This window comes from Myotis yumanensis, unplaced genomic scaffold, assembly GCF_028538775.1.
Source record: "Myotis yumanensis isolate MYYU_CA2020_CCGP unplaced genomic scaffold, mMyoYum1.0.hap1 SCAF_1, whole genome shotgun sequence".
In the NCBI taxonomy this organism is placed as follows: Eukaryota; Metazoa; Chordata; class Mammalia; order Chiroptera; family Vespertilionidae; genus Myotis; species Myotis yumanensis.
Genome location: NW_027223752.1, coordinates 24,252,348 through 24,274,458, shown reverse-complemented (window position 1 = coordinate 24,274,458; position 22,111 = coordinate 24,252,348). Strand labels below are relative to the sequence as shown.

At 40.7% G+C, this 22,111-nt stretch overlaps 1 protein-coding gene across 1 annotated transcript in view; it reads left to right on the top strand.

Annotated features, from left to right (window-relative positions):
* Nucleotides 1-22,111, top strand: part of TSHR (thyroid stimulating hormone receptor) — a 100,705-nt gene that overhangs the window by 74,847 nt on the left and 3,747 nt on the right. Inside the window, exons 8-9 of the mRNA XM_070403493.1 lie at nucleotides 5,095-5,172; nucleotides 19,890-20,078. Coding sequence (XP_070259594.1) covers nucleotides 5,095-5,172; nucleotides 19,890-20,078 — 267 coding nt within the window. The remainder of the gene's footprint in view (nucleotides 1-5,094; nucleotides 5,173-19,889; nucleotides 20,079-22,111) is intronic.

Sequence of the window (22,111 nt, the reverse complement as noted above, 5' to 3'; positions counted from 1 at the left end):
CCAGAGAATGAAAAGGTGTTGAAAACACATGTAGCAGTGTCTATCTTGCTTTTAAAGGAGATACCAGTTGTTTTCCCCCCAAGCCCTTTCCAGTATTTGTATGCAGAAATCGTAAATTTCAAAGTCTTTCAACTCTGACTCTAAGACATTCTAAGACTTTTTAAGTTCATTTATGTTCATTGCCACAGATAGTTACAATGACCACACAGACCCTTAGGAAATAATCATTGTCTGGGGTAGTTACCCATATAGCCTACCAAGATTTGTGATTGATACCCTAGCTGGTTGACAGAATGTGGATTCCAGGGAATCAGGGTAAGTCATGGTCAAGGACTTGGTTTAACTAGACCAACATTCCCAGGAAATATTATGTGGTAAATGGGGCCAATGAAAGCACTTCTTACTGACTATTAAAGCTTATCTAGATGTTCCCCCATCCACTCCTTTAGATTCAGATGGAAGGTATATCAACCATCTGAACCCAAGGTTAAAAGCTAAATAAGGCAGCCCTCCACATGCTAAAGGCAAGGGGACAGTTTCATTTCTAAGCATCCAATTATCTCTAAGAGGTAAAGTGCCCAAACAACCATGTTGGTTTTAGAGGACATAGCCTCCCCCAAGACTCAGTTCATCTCCGTTCAAGTTGGCTGCACGTTCCCTCCATCCTCCTTCTCCCCTCCTGGACTCTGGCTGGCTTTCCCAGTTTGAAATCTCCTGCAGCATTTCTGGATAATCTAATGCTTATCAACCAGCCTCCTTGGGGGCATATTGAATATCAGAAAAAAAACACTGCAGAATTGGACAAGCAATTATTTAGTTCTACAGTGATTCATAATGATGAGAGCAAGCCGATTTTCCCTCACGGCACTCGGGGATGATGAGGATAAGCTGAGACAAGCTCACCAGTCGTTACTTGACTTCCAGCAGTCTGGGAACAGAATGTGCTCTGCGAGCTGCATGGTCCAAAGAATACAAAAAGAGACACAAGCCAGAGTGACCCTTATGCTGAGCTTAATTGGCCTTTTACAAAATCATGCTGTTCAAGATCTTCTCTCCAGTTGTTTTCTCCAAGGTGGCTCTCTGCCTGCTCTATCACTGAGCAAAGGAACTCCGTGGAGTTGAAGGAGAGTCAGACAATAATTAGATGAAGCCTGTGACTGAGAACCTTAGGTGATAGCCATTCATCCAGAAAGCCCATATTGGCTGCTGTAGCATCTTAGTTGGGCCCTGTATATATAGATTAGCTGAGCCTTCCATTTCAGACTTAACAATGCCCGGGAAGCATGGCGTCCAGCCACTGCCTGAAGAGACCATGTCTGAGCCACATCCCTATGGCATTTGTAAACCATCTACCTTGTCACAGCCATCAAAGAAGGTCAGTTGGCCACCACGCCATATGCTGAGTCTTCTAATCTTTCATTTTCCATTCTTTTTCCGTTAAAGCAATCATATGTGTCATATGTGTCACACTAAGAGTTTAGCAGCACCTACCTTAATATTTTGGAGGACAGATGCAATGATATTTTTTTCATTTACATATTCATTCAACAAATAATAACAGAGGCATTGAACATGGTACCAATGATGCAGCAATAAATAAGACAAAGAGCTTGTATTCTGGTTGGGGAGACAGATGATGAGCAAATAAAGAGTGTGATGAGATCTCATTTTGAAAGAGCTGAATTAATACAAGATAAGACTCATCATGAACTTGACATCTCAAGTCTATAGTCAACAGACCTGGTTGCAGAGAATAATCCAAGGAAAGTGTTCATATAGATTCTGAAAATGATACTTTTTCTTCTTTACTGGATTAATGATTTTGAGTCGTGGATTTGCTGTGGCAGGTTTCTCCCTGGGTCATAAAATATTTCCCTTTGCAATGACTATGATGGCTACTGCCACTGTTTTTCTTATCATTCTTATTGTGGTAAAGGTTGATGTATGCTGAGAATCGGAGGAATTCACCGCTCCCCAACTAGAAGAACCATACACATTGATGTACAAAATTGAGCACATTGAAATTTAGGCATTAGCAATGGAGAAACCAACAGCCAGCATCTGCCTATAATCTTAACTGAAACCTAGATATCTCTAGACGTTTGGACCTTTTTAAAGTTTCTTGAGCATTTTACTTGCAAAATAAATGCTGATTTTTGAGAGTTAAAAAAAAAAGAGTGTGATAAGAAAACCTGCTGGCAGTGACTTTAGAAAGTTTACAATGTCAGTTTGAGACCTCGTGGTTATTGGGTTAATCCCTCATCCTGCCCAAGAGAGGTAGACTTCGTTGGGGTTGGTAAAACTCTCCTTCCTCCCACGACTCTAGTTGGGACCCATCTCTGGCTGCCATCTCTCATTCAAAATAAGTTCTATCCCTGACAGAAGCCTGGAGTTGCTGGACCAGGAGAGGCTGAGGGCAGGAAGACCATGGACACGCTGCTTCTGCCTTTGCCTTCTGAACAGCAATCAAGGCTGCCTCCCTCAAGTCAGCCACCAATGGAGCCGCCCTCCTTCTCCTCAACTCTGATTCAGAGAAAGAGAGAAACAGCCAATTAACCAAGAAGTTTCTCTGTGAGGGCTCTGACAAAGGAATTCTTCTGACCATGAGTCCTCATATCACACTACTATTATTAGCCATCATCCTTGAGAATTTTCCATCATGAAGAGCAAACACCATAAACAGAATGAAAGAAGCATTATCTGTATCTAAGCATACCTCCCAAGGGTCTGCACTGTACTAATTTTGCACCAACAGGGGCTCACTCACTAACTTTTCAATTGATTAGGCTATGGGGTGAGTTATTCTAAACAGGCATGAACTTAGATCACTTCATAACAAGGATATACTAGTATATTGCTTTGTTTCGTTTTAGACAATTTTGTTCTCTAAAAAGGCTAGCGGGGAAAGCCAGTTTTAAAACCCTTGGAAGCTTTTATCCATTTGGAAGTAACTTTATGTTTCAGACTCACTTTGTGACTTGAGTTGCTTCAAAAATATTTTAACCTCAAATGCCCCGTGTGTTTCAAACTGGAAAGCTCAGTGTGCCCATCAAACCCTTCCACAAAAGATATATTCTGTAATCTTATGTGCATAAGCTAACCCCCCAAAACAGGATTGTTAAAGAAAATATAGGTTACTCAATTAAATTTGAATTTCAGTTAAACAACAAATCTTAACTTTTAGTATAAGACTGTTTCAAAAATTGCACGGGGGATGCTTATACTAAAAAAGTATTCATTCCTAAATAGACACCTTTCAAAAGAGGACATTCAGAAAGCCAAGAGACATATGAAAACATGCTCAAAGTCACTAATCATCCGAGAGATGCAAATCAAAACAACAATGAGGTACCATCTCACACCTGTCAGAATGGCTATCATCAACAAATCAACAAACGACAAGTGCTGGAGAGGATGTGGAGAAAAAGGAACACTTGTGCACTGCTGGTGGGAACGCAGACTGGTGCAGCCACTATGGAAGACAGTATGGAGTTTCCTAAAAAAATTGGAAATGGAACTCCCATTTGACCCTGTGATCCCACTTCTAGGAATATATCCCAAGAAACCAGAAACACTAATCAGAAAGGATATATGCACCCCTATGTTCATAGCAGCACAATTCACCATAGCTAAGATCTGGAAACTGCCTAAGTGCCCATCAGTAGATGAATGGATTAGAAAACTGTGGTATATCTACACGATGGAATACTATGCTGCTGTAAAAAAGAAGGAACTCTTACCATTTGCAACAGCATGGATGGAGCTGGAGAGCATTATGCTAAGTGAAATAAGCCAGTCAATGAAGGAAAAATACCACATCATCTCACTCATTCATGGATAATAAAGACCATTACAAACTTTTGAACAATAATAGATACAGAGGCAGAGCTGCCTCAAACTGATTGTCAAACTGCAGTGGGAAGGCCAGGGAGGGTTGGGGGACAGGAGGGAGGCTAGTAAGAGATCAACCGAAGGACTTGTATGCATCCATATAAGCATAACTATTGGACATAAGACACTGGAGGGTAAGGGAGGGCAGGGGTTTGTCAAGGGGGGGGGGGGGGAAAGACACTTATGTAATACCCTTTGTAATACTTTTAGCAAAAAATAAAAAATAAATAAAAAATTTAAAAAAATTTAAAAAAAGTATTCATTGTTTATCTGGGCTGTGTTTTTATTTGCTAAATCTGTCAACCCTACCCCAAAGAAAAGGTCTGAATCCCTCACAGTCCCCTTCATTACTCACCACATTCACCACCTTCATTCCATTCCTGATTGAAGCCCACTCTTCAGAAGTAAATGGGAAGCCAGGTCGTGTGGTTCAGTGGTTGAGTGTCAACCTATGAACATGGAAGTCATGGTTCAATTCCTGGTCAGGGCACATGCCTGGGTTGCGGCCTCCACTAGGGGGCATGCAAGAGGCAGCCGATCAATGGTTCTCTCTCATCATTGATGTTTCTATCTCTCCCTTCCTCTCTAAAATCAATAAAAAAAATTTTTAAGTAAATGGGAATACCAATAAATATTGAGAAAAAAATTGCAAATCACTTGGTATGGAAGAGGATTGAAAAATACAGTTGCCACTGGCTGGGAAAACAAGGAATTAAGCAACTTGTGTAAAATCTACATATGCATACTAAACAATAAACATGCTCACTTTCAAAGAATTGTGCCATAATTAATGTGTATAAACCTTGCACAATTGAAACCTATAAATTTTTTTGGACTGCTTACGCCATAGAAGATAATTCTTAAATTTCCAAATTTTTCTTTTTTTCTAAATATACTTTTATTGATTTCAGAGAGGAAGGGAGAGGGAGAGAGAGATAGATCAATGATGAGAGAGAATCACTGATTGGCTGCCTCCTGCATGCCCCCCAATGGGGATGGAGCCCACAACCCGGGCATGTGCCCTTGGCCAGAATCAAACCCAGAACGCTTCAGTCTGCAGGCTGATGCTCTATCCACAGAGCCAAACCAGCTAGGGCAATTTCCAAATTCTTAATAGCTACTGGGATCATGTTCACATTTTATTTTGATATTTTGATTAACTTGCTTAATCTCACCTAATCTATTTTCTCTCTCTCCCTCTAGTTACCTGAATAAAAATAAATATCTGTCAGTTATTGACAAAGATGCATTTGGAGGAGCATACAGTGGACCAACCCTGCTGTGAGTAAGACGAACAAAAGAATATATCAGTCTACTTTTTCTTTTCTTTTTCTGGACAAGAGGTAGGCATTAGGAGGAGCAGCTGTTTATGGGTAGGGAATGTTTTTGGCTTGGACAAAGACTTCTGCTAGTACTTTTCTGCCCAGCTGTATAGGCTATTGTTGGGAAGAAAGCCCTTGTTCTTTGAGACTCAAAGGCCCCACACTCCACCGTGCCATCCTGATGCCTGATCAGGCAGCCACTTTGGTGTGGACATGCCTGGAGGCCCTCTCATAGGGGAAAAGCAGACATTTTGAACAGCTGCTGTTTGCAAAATTCTGAGACACGATGTCTGCAAATAGGTGGAAAGCACTCCAGTGTGCACAAATGCCTGGGGCACAATGCCTGGCACAATGGGCACAATGCCTGGCACAAAGATGGAAGCGTATAGGTGATAGTTGTATTCATATCTGGAAGAACTTATTGTTGGGGGAGATGGGATGTGAACATCATGGAGAAACATCATGGAAAAAGTACCTATTTGTACATTTCCTCTGATGTACACCTCCATGTCCAACATTGATCAAATTCTGTCAATTCCATCTCCCTGCGGCCTATCCATCAGTGCCGTCTTTTCACCTCCTTGGTTTGGCCTTACTTTAGAAACTCACTGAGCATCTAGTCAAGTACTTGCCAATGGAGCACAGCACCTCAGGAGAAGCACCAGTCAATCCAGTAGAGATAAAAGGAAATAGTAATAACTTAACCAATAAAGAAACTAAAGATTTAAAAAAAGGAAATAGTAGAGGCTCTATGTATATTTATGCTTTTAAAAATAAGAACAAATTAAGTGTTACTAATATTTTATATACAGACTAGAGGCCCGGTGCACAAAATTCGTGCACGAGTGGGGGGGTGGTCCCTCAGCCTGGCCTGCACCCTCTCACAATCCGGGACCCCTCAGGGGATGTTGGGCCTAAACCAGCAGTCAGAAATCCCTCTCGCAATCCAGGATGCTGCATGCACCAGTTACCATACTTTTCATACAGGTGAAAGGCATCTTGCTGTTGTACGGGCATCTATTTTTTTTTGCCCTAATTATAAAAAGTAGTACATAACATGATCCTTCTGAGGCAGAGGTACCATTTTCCCCATCTTATGGGTGGAAAAATTGAAGCAGAGAAAAGTTAAGTAATTGGCTTTGTCACACAGTTATAAGTGTCAGAATCAGGGCTGACCACAAAATGTGCAAGCCAGAGTCCATGCATGTCATCGCTGCATCATCCTGTTTTTTCAGTGTTAGAGTAGCCTTGCCAGGTTTTAAATTTTAAATCTAAGAGACTGTTCCCAATATATAGGGTAGGCTCCCTAGGCCTGGCTGGTGATCAGGGCCAACTGTGGGGCAACAGGCAGGAGGGGCAATTGGGGGGCCCCCACTGGCACCTGCCTTGGCTGGCAGCCTGGCGCCACCTGCTGGCTGGCCCCACCCTCCCACCCCCCCACCCCTGCCGCCGGTCACCTCCCTTTCGGGGGTCAGTGTGTGTCATAGCAACCGATCATTCTACCAGTTGTTCCGCCGTTCGGTCGATTTGCATATTAGGGTTTTATTATATAGGATGACCACTATCCCTCAAGTGTCAGGTAGGGAATGGATGCATCCAAGAAAACAGTGAGTGATCCATGGTATCAAAGACTTATCCTCACTCTCACTTTTAACAATTCTACTTCACTTTTAGATTAAATGCACCCACTTACTTGGATTTATGGCCTTATTCTCTTAATGCATAGGTTCCATGAAAGAGGGCAGAGTGGCCCTGAAAATCTGTATTATGTGGAGATTCATTGTAAATTCATGGCAAATACTTTAAAAAGTTTTATGCATTCTTCTTTTTATAAAAAGACAAGTGAAAAAATGGGTTGACCTTTCCTGTGACTTTTTTTTAACCTGAGAGCTACATATTTTTTAATCTTCACCAAAGAATATGTTTTTATTGATTTTTAGAGAGAGAGGGAGAGAGAGAAAGTGACTAAAACCCACGACCTACGTATATGCCCTGACCAGGAATCTAACCTGCAGACTCTTTTGGTGTACAGGATGACACTCCAACCAACTGAGCCACCCGGCCAGAGCCTAAAAGGTATTTTTGAAAGATATCTTTAACCACTCCTTCAAGATAAAGGTGATATTTCACCAATGAATGAGAAAGATTGCTGCTTTTCTAAAGAAATTTGTGATTTGGAAAGAGCCTGTAGAATAGGTATTTGAAAACATTTCCACGTTATATGATTTTCCTGGTGAAAATGATGAATGTCACTTATAAAAATTCTGTTTTGTTAAAATCAGACAGTGAAGATTAACCTGCATTTAAATCTTCCCATGAAAACAAAGTTGTTCAAACTGGACAGTGAACTAGTTGACTTACATTCCAGTACAAGCTTCTGACCTTATCAAAGACTCATAGCAATAGCCAAAGGGCACCACACCTTCAGCAGTGCTGGTCTAGCTGACAAAAGCCTCCAAATCTCTCCTACCCATCCCTCTTGGTTCCACCAAGTAGGGGAAAAGGGAGGAATTCAGAAGCAGTGATCAACACAGGAGAGAAACAAATGTAATTCCCAGGATGACCAAAAAGACAGGGCCTGGGAATCTTGAGACTCAGGTGTCCATATCAGAGCTAGAGAATGGAGGACGCCAAAAGAAAGTTCTAGAAATAAAAATGGATTGGTAGATTATCTGACAAGACTGACTGTATGAAAACCTGGTTTGAGAGGTGTTTTACACAATTTTAGAGCACGGGGCAAGACTAAGCAAGAGGTCCACTCAAACCAAGACACGTTAATAAAAAAAGAGAGGCAGACATCTCATGAAGAAACAAAAAAGTTACATAAAAAGGAAATTAAATTACAATATGCAGAGTTGTAATAACTAAAATACTGAATATGGGTTTATCCAAATATGTCCTCAGTCTATTTCAGGGGAGTAGAGGGGATGTCAGGTAGGTGTATGTGTAGGGTGAAGAGAGCAAAACCCCCATCTTCATGGTAGAGAGTCAGTGGGTGAATCAAAAGCCAATACATGGAGAAATATTTCCAATTATGGAAGAAATATCATAAGTTAAGAGTGGTTGCTTCTTCAAAAAAGCAGAATGCAGGGCCCTAACCGGTTTGGCTCAGTGGATAGAGCATCGGCCTGCGGACTGAAGGGTCCCAGGTTCGATTCCGGTCAAGGGCATGTACCTTGTTTGCAGGCACATCCCCAGTAGGAGGTGTGCAGGAGGCAGCTGATCGCTGTCTCATCGATGTTTCTAACTCTCTATCCCTCTCCCTTCCTCTCTGTAAAAAATCAATAAAATACATATTTTTTTTTAAAAAAAGCAGAATGCAGGGAGGGACAGCACAGGGGCTTGCTGTGGGGGTTATCAAGTTTCCAGTGTAATTTGCTTTTTTAAAAAATAGGTCCAGTCCTGGCCAGTTGGCTCAGTTTGTTGGTGCATCACCCTGGACACCGAAAGGTTGCAGGTTCGATTCCCAATCAGGGCACATACGTAGGTTGAGGGTTTGATCCTTGCACATATGGGAGGCAACCAATTGATATTTATCTATCTATCTATCTATCTATCTATCTACCTATCTATCTATCTACCTACCTATCTATCTACCTCTCCCTTCCTCTCTCCCTACAAATCAATAAACATATCTTCAGGTGAGGATAAAAATAAAAAGTGGGCCCATGCATAATTTTAATAAAAATTAAATTAAGAAAAAATAAGCCACCAGTATAGGAAGAGAGGGACAATGGGGGTGGCAGCATCTGAGAGGCCAGTAGAAGGAAAGGTAGAAAAGAGCAAAGATAAGCCCAGTCTCATTCTTCAAATTCCAAGCACAGTTTCCTTAAAATTCATTTAACTACGTACGCACTAAAGTAACATCACTAATTCTTGTGTTGAACTTCTGTCAAAATCTTCATTACTTTATTTTCCACATACTTCCTCCTCAAGACTAGACTTTAAGATCGTAGAGGAAATGGACTCTCATATACTTTTTGTAATCCCCCTACTTCAAAAGAGAAGAAAGGAAGTACTCAGTAAATATTTGATAAATTGTAACTGAAAATCAAACAGCCATGACTAAGTTGGGATTTGATGTAAAAGCCAAACTTGGAAAAGCTTAAACTTCATCTAGAAAGAGAACGGAATGGCATAGGTATGTCTGCCTCCTAAAGGTAATTATGACAGAATACAGTCATCTGTAAAGTTGGCAAAAACAAAATTGTCCACTTAGTTTACCACCTTTTGCCAAAGTTATTTCTCGGAAAAGAATCCAATTTTAAATAGATGCCACAGCTAAAGTAAGATCTATTCTCCAACCCTTGCTATTTTTTTTTTAAAAAACCTTCTTAATTTTATTTAATAACATTCTTACTTATTGATTTTTAATCAAGATATGCAATCTCATTTTCTATTTTTATACTTTCTATTTTTTACTATCTTCTTTTCTTTTAATCTTATTTTGAAAGCGTTCTTGGTGTTTATAATCCCAAAGGAAAGAACACCCTGAAATGCAATGCCTTCTATAATAACCAGGGTTCTCTAAGGTCTAAATTATATAACCCACACTAATAAGATTAACTTACTGTTAAAAATGACTATACTATTACAGTCCCCCTTACTATTATAAGTATCTCCTAAGAAGGGGAAATCCCTTATAATATCCTTGAGTTTGCATTACATGTATCAATAAAAAATAAACTTCAAAATTAACCGTTGTTCTTTGCACTGGTCAAACTAATCATTTGAAAATCTAAGGGTCATGGCTCTGCCACCCTGGTGTACAGAAAAAATAAGCCTTTTTATGTTTTTCTTTCTGACTCAATGATCATCACAAGATCATACTGTTAGATGGCTGAAGAAGTGTGGCAGGGTTCTTTTGGGCATTCCTAAAGTGCACAGGAGTGTTGAATACATGACTTTCTAGGTTGCTCATTTTTTATTGAGGTACAACTTATATACAATAACATGCACATTTCTCAAATGTGAAATTTGATGAGTTTTAGCAAAACTATACCACTCTATCCCAGTCAAGGCTTAAAATATTTTCTTCACCCAGAAAGTTCCCTCATGCCCCACCATCCCATAGACACCTCCCTACACAGCTTATTATTTTTCTAGTGTAAAAATCAAAGAGTAAAATTGTTAGGTCACCGGATAAATGTATATTTAACTTTATAGGAAATACTGCAAAACTTGCCCAGAATGGTTGTCCCATTTTCTTTGCTCACCAGTGAGGTCTGAGAGTTGCAGGTTGGCAAACCCATTGCATTATCAATCTTTTTTATTCTAGCCATTTAATGGATATAAAGTGGTATCTCATTGTGGTTGTACTTTGTGTTTCCCTGATTATTAATGATGTTGAGCATTTCCTGTACTTATTAGTCATTTGTATATTTTCTTTTGTCAAATGTCTGTTCAAATATTTTAAGCATTTTTAAAATTGTGTTGTTTTGTCTTTTTATTATTAAGTTGTGATCCTGGGTAAAATTTTTGGCCTAAATAAAATCACTTTTAGTCATAACTACTAGCTCTCCCCATCCTCTCTCCCTTTTCTCTTTCCTTTCTAAGAAGAAATGGCTAATCTGAAACAAACCTGTGCAAGGTGTGCATTTACTCACTTATTCTACAGGCATTTTACTGAGCACCTACTGAATGCCAGGAAAGTTAGAAAGGTAAGACACAACCTCTGCTTTTAAAGAGGTTACAATCAAATTCAGGAGAAATGGGAATAAGTAACTGCGCTGTGAATTTAATGTAAAAAGAGCCATAAGAGATATTAGAGAATCAAGATTATCATTTCTGGTTAGGGTAACCAGCAAAGGCCTCATTTAGGGAGCTGATGTTTGAGATGGTTTTCAGATGAGGGGTAGAGTGACAACAGAGATAGAATTATAAGAGAAAGCACAAAAGATAAGTCTAAGGAAAACATAGGATGTGTTCAAAAAAACAAAAAACAAAAAAGAGAGACTACAAAAGAAAAACTGGCAGTTCCAAAATAGTCACAGGGCTGTACAGCATAGGGAATATAGTCAATAGTATTGTAATAACTACATATGATGTCAGGTGGGTATTAGACTTATCGGGAGAATCACTTCATAAGTTATATTAATATCTAACCACTAGGCTGTACACCTGAAATGAATATAATATAAACTGTAATTGGGAAAAAGAGAAGAAAAAAGAAAAGCAAAATATAATTTGGGCTGAAGAATAGTGTCTAAAAGTATGTTGTGCTGAAATCATATTGTGAGGAATATGACCTGGCTCAGCAGGTGGGCTGACCCACTGAAGGGTTACCATGGAAATATTAGTTACGGTTGCATAACATGTGACAGTGTGTGGCTCTCTTCAACTCACCCCCATGCCTTCCTTCCTTTGCCTCTGCCCTCCCTCAGCCCTGACTCTATTAGTCCTGGATACCTCTGCCCCAGCCACTGTCTCCAGACTGCTCTGGGCCTCCTGGCTATTTAGCAGGCACTGGACCTCCCTCAGGGGACGGGAAATCGAAATTGAGCTGGAAGACCTAATACCTGGAGTTCCTTGTCTTCCTTTCTGTGTTTGCTGAGCGGAGCCTTCAGAGCAGCTCTCTTGGAGGGAAGGGAACCTCCAAGGGGTGGAAACCAGAGGAGGTTTGTCTGCAAGACTGCTCTGCTCATGGACTGTGAAATGAATTACAAAGATAAACAGACTTAGGCAGTGCCCCTTTGGGCACCAGCCAGATTCATGCCAAGGGGCTGAGTTGCCGAGGAGGCAACCGAAGCAGGTTGCCCTTCCTCAGTCACACGTCTTCAGAGACCCAGCAAAGGAGAGGGCCTGAGACCATTTTGTGGAGTCTCCGAGAGCTTCGAGGGAGGTCACAGAAGAATTTGAAGAGAAAGAACAGACAATTCCCTTTCCAGAATTGTCTGCATGCTGGCTTCTTGCTGGGAACCAGAAGATGGTCAGTCTAGCCCTAGGGATCTTCAGACCAGAGAAGTTAGGTCGACAACTCAAGTTAATTGATCAGTAACATCTTTTACTCCCATAGCCACCAATATGAGAAAAACAGTAAGGTTGCTTTTTATAACTACTGAGAAATTTGCATAGCATTTCCCAACGAGGGGGCTGGCTCTGGGTGGGAGAGATAATGGAGCCATTGCAAAGATCCTCAAAGTCATACAAACCTTTGCAGTTCTTCAATTGACTAAAAGTACAACTAGTGTCATCCTCAAAAGTTTTCTATTTTCAAAAATAGAAGTTCTGCAGAGCACTGGCCTTCTTTTTATCTCTATCTCCATTCACTTCCCTTGGTGATCTCATTCCTTTGACTGCATAATGCCTATGCTACCCAAATAGAAATCTCCAATTCAGACAACTCTCCCAAATTCCAGTCTTTATGATACACTGCCTACTTGACAATGCCATTTGGATGTCTAATAGGCATCTCAAATTTGATCTGTCTAAAACTGAATCCCTGATCATTCCTTCCAAACCCGCCTTGCCTGCGGCCTTCCCCATCTCAGGAAATCACAACTCCACCCTTTTAGTTGCAGACCTGAAATCCTGGAGTCATTCTTAACTTCTCTCTTTCTCTCATACCCTATATCTAAGCCATCAGAAAATCCCATTAGCTCTATCTTTTAAACTTATACAAACGCCAACCATTTTCAGCATCTCCACTGCTATCACTCTTGTCTAAGGCATCATCCACTCTATTGTTGGTATCCTTGTTTCCACTCTTTCTCCTCTTTGGTTTACTTTCAAAGCAATAACCAGATAGATCCTTTTAAAGTTAGTTTATGCCATTCCTTTGAAGGCTTATGATCTCACTCTGATGAAAGGACAAAGTACTTTTGATGACCTACAAGACACACATGATATGGCCCCCCATTATCTGACTTCTTCTCACACATTTCCTAAACTCCTCAAACCCCCTCCCCCACTACCACTGTCTCAGCTCCAGCCACCCTGGCCTCCTTGCATGCTCAAACACACCAAGGTGCACTCTCACCTCAGGGCCTTTGCACTGGCTGGTGTCTCTGCTTGCAATGCTCTTTCCCATATATCAGCATGGCTCTCTTGCTCATCTCCTTCAAACCTTTGCTTAACTATCTCCTCAATGAGGCCTTCCTTGACAGCCTCCATCATCTCTAATTATGACCACACTTCTGGGCTCTTCCTTTCTTCTTCTCTATAATTCTTTTCCCCATGATACTAACAGTTATCAGCTAACATTCTGCAAGTTTTTACTTTTTTTTTAATTCTCTCTCTGCTCTATAGTATGTAAGCATGAGAAGAACAGGAATATCTGCATTTTAGTTTACTGCTATAGCCCAAGAATCTAGAATTGCACCTAAGACATAGAAAGCAATGAATCCTTATTGAATGAATGCATATTGTGTTTTTAAATTCTTTTAAACAAATAATTAGATAAGCTCACTGCCTTGAACTTCCAGGTCTTACACCTTTATTTTTAATTTAGTATTAATAATTTGTTAAACTGCCTTTTAAGCCGTAAATTAATCTTCTTTCTGCTCTTACTAGTAGTTGCATTTCATCTAACAATTTACAGATGTGGCTACACGTTATAATGATCAGCTTCTACACAGTGACCTTTAGAAAACCCACATTCATTACAAACAAGCGTAACAGACGCTTACATTGCTGCTGAAACACCAGCAAGCCAACTGGTGCTTATTTCATTTGCAATTAAACTCATCAAAGGTTAATATTAAATAATGAGGACAAAAAATGGAAGAAATTGAAATTGTTCTAATGTTTGGAGATGCTACTGTACATAATTGCTTCTGAGGAGCAATTTGTTCCTCCTGTGACATCAAATATCAGTTGACTCTTTTTTATTTTCTAGCATCATAAAATTGGGTGACCTTCTTGCCTTGTATGTAACCCTATAGGACTCCCTCTCTCTAAATTCAGGTCCTGTTAGTTTCATCGGACACTTAACTTGAGATGGTTCCCATGACCTAGACAATTAGACTTCAAAGTGTCTGCCAGGCTGGGCTCCACTGCATGCTGTTTTGTGAGTAAATACTTGCTAGAGACAGATTCTCATGAAGCTTAGTGCCCATCACGTAATGAACTCTGTGCAAAGTGCCAGAGTCAATAGAGAGAGGGAGGCCCTCCAGCTTGTAGGTTTCCATCCACATGGCTACATTCACAAATTCAAAATCCCTTAACTGCTGATAGCTACTCTCTTTTGTTTTATTCTGAAGATATTATTTTATAAAAGAAGGTACACTAATAAGAAATTCTGGATTCAAAGTGATCCAAAAATTTAGATGACTGAGAAAAAATACAGCTTCAGATAACTTAAAATGATCCTGCCCTGTTGAATTTTAGGGTTTCTAACAGCTGAGGCTCTTCCTCCATCAATGCCAGAGTTGGCAGACTGTGTAGAGTGGCTCAGTTCTCAGCAAGTATTTGTTCTAAGATCTGCAGTCTTATGTGTTAAATGAAGTAATTAGAAGTAGAAGGTGATGCCATATAGTCCAGGGCCTGTTTCCTGAAACAGTTCCCTATTGCTGGAGAAGGAGAGAACTTCCCCGGATCCTTTCAGGATTAATTTGTTCAAAAAGTAAATAATAGAAAAATACTCAACACGAAAAAGTCTTGTGAAGAAAATGAAGGAAAAGCACAGAACATGCCAATGACCGCCCTTCAGAAGAGGTGCCACAGGAGGCAGAAGGAAATCCTCCACCTTCTGAAGAAGGGGTCAGCCAGAAGCAGAAGGAAGCCTTAGACTGGCTGACTCGGCCTGTCTGGGGATTTAAAGAGGACACTCCCGTTAGGCATTTGAACTCTGGAGAAATGCTAAGAGGAGTCAATGAACTGGAAAGGCTTAGGGAAGAAATAAGAGTAAGAAACAAGTTTGTGGTGATGCATTTGAAGCAAAGACATTCACACAGTGATCCTTATCCTGAGTACTTTAAGCCTGAATTCTTTTTTTTTTTTTTTTTTGTAGGATAGTAAAACCTAACCCCTGCTTTCTTTCTGTTCACATTTTCTGAGGTGGCTTTTACCTTCGTTTTACTTTTAATCATCTGGTGGAATTTTGTTTTAGGTAGTTTCCTTGTTACCAGCATTTTGTATTTTGACTCGTTCTCCAGGTCTGTTTTTCAATTGGGAAATCTTACCCAAATGCATAAAAATATGTCTATTCCAGAGTGCCCTTGGTGGTCCCTCAGATCTGTCTCTTGCTTCAACAGTATTTGAATGGAACAGACCGAGGGACGCCAACCCAGCCTTCGACCACCCTTGGGAACCACCTCAGCCATCCTCAGCCTCTGAGACCAGGCAACACCGTTTTGTTTTGTTTTTTCTATCTTAACTCCTTATTGCTGAACAACCATGAGCTCCCAAATTCGTCAGAATCATTTTCCAAGGTGGAGGCTGCCGTCAACAGCCTGGTCACCCAGCATCTGCGGGCCTCCCGCACCTACCTCTCCCTGGGCTCCCATTTCCACCCTGACAATGCTGCTCTGGAGGGTCTGGGCCACATCTTCCACAAGGTGGTGGAGCAGAAGCACGAGGAGCCCAGCTTCTCTTAAAGATGCAAAACCAGCTCGGTGGCAGCATTCTCTTCCAAGCCTTCCCAGGATGAGTAGGGTAAAACCCAGGACACCATGGAAGCTCCATAGTCATGGAGAAGAACCTGAACTAGGCCCCTGTGGATCTGCATGCCCTGTGTTCTGCCCACGCAAGCGCCCATCTCAGCAGCTTCCTGGAGAAACACTTCCTGGATAAGCAGGTGAAACTCATCAAGAAGATGGTTGACACCTGACTCACCTCCACAGGCTGGGCTGGGTAAACGTCTCTTCAGAGGCTCACCCTCAAGCACAACTAGGAGCCTTTAGAGCCCAGAGCCTTTGAGGGGTCCCTCTGCATCTCCCTGGTGTCTGGTTTTTGCCTGAGCCTCTCCCTGAAATCACTAGTCATTCTTTTAACCACCCTGGAGCCATCTCCTTTGTATTGGGCCAAATGGAAACAATAAAGCTTTTTGCAGCAAATAATAATAATAATAATAATAATAACAAAATGTTTATTCTATATTGTAAAGTAAAACATAGCAAGTTACAAAGCAGCATGTTTAGTAACAGCTCACATATGTAGGGTAAAAGTTTGTGTGTGTGTATGTGTGTGGATACATACACACATCAAAAACTGTGCTTATTTCTGTGTGGTGTGCATTTTATTTTTGCTTATATGTATTTTTAATGAACACATGTCACAGATAGACTGAAATTTTTTAATAAGTAACAGAATAAATAATTTGCAACCAGCTTATAAGGGCAATGGGGGCACCTAAACTCCTTTTTTTTAATTTTTTATTGATTAAGGTATTACAAATGTGTCTTTATCCTCCCATTGTCCCCTCACCCCCCCAGTCTTGCCCTCACCCTCACCCCCTATTGCCTGTGCCCATCCCTTATGCTTATATGCATGTATACAAGTCCTTTGGTTGATCTCTCCCCCTTACCCCCATCCTCCCCTACCTTCCCTCTGAGGTTTGAGCATCTGATCAATGCTTCTCTGTCTCTATATCTGTTTTTGTTCATTGGTTTATGTTGTTCATTATAGTCCACAAATGAGTAAGATCATGTGATATTTATCTTTCTCTGACTGACTTATTTCACTTAGCATAATGCTCTCCAGCTCCATCCACGCTGTTGCAAATGGTAGGAGTTCCTTCCTTTTTACAGCAGCATAGTATTCCATTGCACAGATTTGCCAACATTTTTTAATCCACTCATCTGCTGATGGGCACTTAGGCTGATTCCAAATCTTAGCTATTGTAAATTGTGCTGCTATGAACATAGGGGTGAATATATCCTTTCTGATTGGTGTTTCTGGTTTGTTGGGATATATTCCTAGAAGTGGGATCACTGGGTCAAATGGAAGTTCCATTTTTAGTTTTTTGAGGAAACTCCATACTGTTCTCCACAGTGGCTGCACCAGCAGTCTGCATTCTCACCAGCAGTTCACGAGTGTTCCTTTTTCTCCACATCTTCACCAGCATTTGTCATTTGTTGATTTGTTGATGATAGTCATTCTGACAGGTGTGAGATGGTACCTCATTGTTTTGATTTGCATCTCTCGGATGATTAGTGACTATGAGCATGTTTTCATATGTCTCTTGGCCTTCTGTATGTTCTCTTTCAAAAAGTATCTATTTAGATCCATTGCCCATTTTTCGATTGGGTTGTTTGTCTTCCTTTGTTAAGTTGCATGAGTTCCCTGTAAATGTTGGAGATTAAACCCTTATCAGAGACATCATTGGCAAATATGTTCTCCCATGCAGTGGGTTTTCTTGTTGTTTTGTTGATAATTTCTTTTGCTGTGCAAAAGCTTTTTATTTTGATGTAGCCCCATTTGTTTATTTTCCCTTTAGTTTCCATTTCCCTAGGAGCTGTGTCGGTGAAGATATTGCTTCGGCATATATCTGAGATCTTGCTGCCTGTGGATTCCTCTAATATTTTTATGGTTTCCCGTCTTCCGTTTAAGTCCTTTATCCATTTTATTTTTGTGTATGGTGTAAGTTGGTGGTCTAGTTTCATTTTTTTGCATGTGTCTGACCAAGTTACCCAGCACCATTTATTGAAGAGGCTGTCTTGACTCCATTGTATGTTCTTGCCTCCTTTGTCAAATATAATTAAGCATAGTGGTTCAGGTCAATTTTGGGGTTCTCTATTCTATTCCATTGGTCTATATGTCTGTTCTTGTGCCAGTACCAGGCAGTTTTGAGAACAATGGCTTTGTAATACTTCTTGATATCTGTTATTGAGATCCCTCCTACTTTGTTCTTCTTTCTCAGGATCGCTGCAGCTATTCGGGTTGTTTTTTTTTAATTCCAGATGAATTTCTGGAGAGTTCTTTCTAGATCTGTTAAATATGCCATTGGTATTTTAATGGGGAGTGCATTGAATTTATAGATTGCTTTGGGTAGTATGGACATTTTAATGATGTTGATTCTACCAATTCATTAACACGCTATGTTCTTACATCTGTTTATGTCTTCCTCTATCTCTTTTTTCAACGTGTTGTAGTTTTCTGAGTACAGGTCTTTTACCTCCTTAGTTAAGTTTATTCCTAGGTATCTTACTTTTTTTTGTGCAATGGTAAATGGGATTGTTTTTGTAATTTTTCTTTCTGTAAGTTCACTATTGGTGTATAAAAATGCCATTGATTTCTTGACATTAATTTTGTATCCTGCTACATTGCCAAATTCATTTATTAAGTCTAATAATTTTTTGATGGAGTCTTTAGGGTTTTCTATGTACAATATCATGTCATCTGCGAATAATGACAATTTTACTTCTTGTCTTCCAATTTGGATGCCTTTTATTTCTTCTCCTAAACTCTTGATTTCTTCTCTAAACTATCTACACTAATAAAAGAGAATCATGCAAATTGGTGTCACTCTTCTATGCCCACCAGCCAATCAGGATGTATATGCAAATTAACCCAACAAAGATGGAAGTTAATTTCATATGCAGGCATGGAGCGAAGACTGAAGACAAGTGAAGACTGAAGAGGCTTGGTTTCTCCGCTGCGGCCGAGGGAAGGCCTGGGTCCCAGTTGCCCGAGGAAAACTGGTGCCGGCAGCCAGGGGATGGAAGGCCTATTGTATGGATCTCTTCGTGCAATAGGCCTCTAGGCCTATATAATAAAAGCCTAATATCCAAATTGACCAAACAGTGGAACAACCGGTGGAACGACCAGTTGCTTTGATGTGTACTGACCACCAAGAGGCAGACACTCAATGCAGGAGCTGCCCCCAGCCTGCAGGCCCAAGCCAGCCAAGGCGGGTACCAGCAGGGGCCCCCTGATCACCCTGCCTGTCACCCCACAGACCGGCCCTGATCACCAGCCAGGCTTAGGGACCCTACCCATGCATGAATTTTGTGCACTGGGCCTCTAGTTAAAATATAAACCTCAAATCACCTCTGCATATCTTAGCCAGTTGAGAAATAAAACTGGTAATTATTACAGAAAATAAAGTCAAAGATAGTGCATTCAGCATAACCTTTTATTTCATCTGCCTCCTGAAATCTCCCTAAAAAGATGGAAAATGAAATTTTGATCCCCAGTTGCGATGTGTACAGGAGGCAACCGTAATGTTTCTCTCTCTCTCTCTCTCATCTCATGAATTCACCATGCAACTGGTATGACTCCCAAGTTCTGCATCTTCAGGAGATTTTCATGATATTGGTGTTGATCTGTATCATTGAGCAGTTCATTAAACCCAAAACCCCATTCCCCACAGAGACTGAGAGCAATTTTGGCCCCTTTGAGCCTGTTCAAATATATTTCTCTTGCCTCTTGAAACCCTTTAGTAGCTATAGGTATAGATTTCCAGAGTAGAATGGATGTCTGTCCCTGACTCCAAAAGTTTGTATGTATTGCGATGGATAAAATATAATGTCTGCTAAACAGTTATTGTATTGATGGATACCGGAGTTCCAAGCAATAAAAATGGGAGACCATTGTCACCTATCACTTAGAAGCCTACTATCCTTTCTTAGACCAGTGGCTGTATATAAAAACTCAGAGTGTATATTCAGTAACAGAAAGGAGCCTGTGAATTTTACATTAATCCCGGGCTTCTTTGACTTTCTGGGCAACAGTTAGAGGCTCTGGATGCTCACCACCTCTCTGTATGACTCTGTTTTCTCCTCCCCCCACCGCCAGGGACGTCTCTTATACCAGTGTTACTGCCCTGCCTTCCAAAGGCCTGGAGCACCTCAAGGAACTGATAGCAAGAAACACTTGGACTCTAAAGAAACTTCCAATTTCCTTGAGTTTCCTCCACCTCACACGGGCTGACCTTTCTTATCCAAGCCACTGCTGTGCTTTTAAGAATCAGAAGAAAATCAGAGGGTAAGTGGCAGGTGTCTGGGATAAGCAACAAAAGGCCTTGGGAAAAGTTGTATTAATTTCTGGGTCCGGGGAAGAAGCTTTGTGGTTTGAAAACCATGCGGAAAGAATTGGAAGTATCCACAAGAAACATGAAATCCATGGGACACAAAGATGCAGACTCAACGTGGCTACAGATGAGAAATAAGGCCAAGGTCAATGGAGCACAGCAGGGGAGGGGAGGAGACTAGGAGATGACATAGGAGAGAGAGGAATGACCAGATCATGTAGAAATCTTATCAAGATTAGATTGCATGGCCTCCAGATGCAACATGCATTAGATGCCACAATTCCGAGGACAAACTTAGAAACACAAGTAATTGTGTTACCTGGTCAATTAGGGCTTTGCAAAGGTCACAGCTTACTGGTTACATATGTGGGGGCTTTGGAATCAGCTGGGTTTGTACCCCATCTCTGCCACTTCCTGAGTTATCTCAGCCTACTTAACCTCCCTGAGCCTCTGTGAATGGAGATCATAATGCTATCACTCAAAAAGGTTTTGAGAAGATTACATGAGAAACTGAACAGAAAACACCTATCACAATAACCTGGAATATTATAAGCTCTCAATGTGTATTATTTTATGATCAGGCTGCAAAGGAGGGATGGTCTTTTTTTTTTTTTTAATTGATTTCAGAGAAGAAGGGAGAGGGAGAAAGAGATAGAAACATCACTGATGAGAGATAATCATTGATCGGCTGCCTGCTGCACGTCTCCCACTAGGGATGGAGCCCACAACCCAGGCATGTGCCCTGATTGGTAATTGAACCCGTGACCTCCTGGTTCATAGGTTGACACTAACCATTGAGCCACTGGCCGGGAGCGGGATGGTCTTTTTCTCTCCATGCTTTCTCTGAATCTTGTCCTCACCTACACTTTTACTCTGTATTATTTCCCCCTTCATGTCTCATGCAATCTCATTTTCTTAATACTGCCATCATTTATTAGTATAGTGCAGTGATGGCGAACCTATGACACGCAAACTCATTTTTTTGGTTGATTTTTCTTTGTTAAATGGCATTTAAATATATAAAATATATATCAAAAATGTAAATCTTTGTTTTACTATGGTTGCAAATATCAAAAAATTTCTATATGTGACACGGCACCAGGGTTAAGTTAGGGTTTTTCAAAATGCTGACACGCCGAGCTCAAAAGGTTTGCCATCACTGGTATAGTGTGTTCTCTGTCTCTAAATAATATCTACTGGTTGACATTCTGCATTCATACTTGCATTGGGAAATAATTCGGGATCTAATAGTGGGCAGAAGCAAATGGGAAAGTTGAGCAGCTGTGCAAAGGTCAGTGGCGGGCATAACATCTACAGAAAACTAGGAGTGGGGTATGGGGGTGCTGATAGCAGGCTCTATACTGATGCCATGTGGCCCAGAGTAGGAAAGGACCAGGGATGGGTGGGAGGCTAATGAACTGCATAAGGGCAGGGTCCAGATTTCCCGTTAACTTCCAAACAGGTTGGAATAGGCAGCCCATTGGCATTTTAACCCAAGAGATGAATCAACATCTGCCCAGCAAGTTAAAGAATCTCTTTTGATGTCAGTCTGATAGGTTAACAATAAACTGTCTTACTCGACAAGCATGCCTGCATGATACTGTCCATTTACTCATTTGTTCAGTGAATAGGACAGGCAAGAATATTTTATTTACATTCCAGTAGGTGAAGTCAGGAAATAAACAAGCAAACAAGATATCAGATAATGCTATGAAGGAAATAAACACAAGGGTAGGAAAATTTATCTAAGATCAGGACAGCCGGGACATCATTGCTCAGTGGTTGAGCATTGACTTAGGAACCAGGAGGTCAGGGTTCCATTCTCTCATCATTGTTGTTTCTATCTCTCTCTCCCTCTCCCTTCTTCTCTGAAATCAATAAAAATATATTTTAAACATAAATAAATAAAAATAAAGAGATCAGGGACAAAAGGACAGTTGAGTTTAAAACTGAATAATGAGTAGAAGCAGTCATGAGTTTTCAGGCA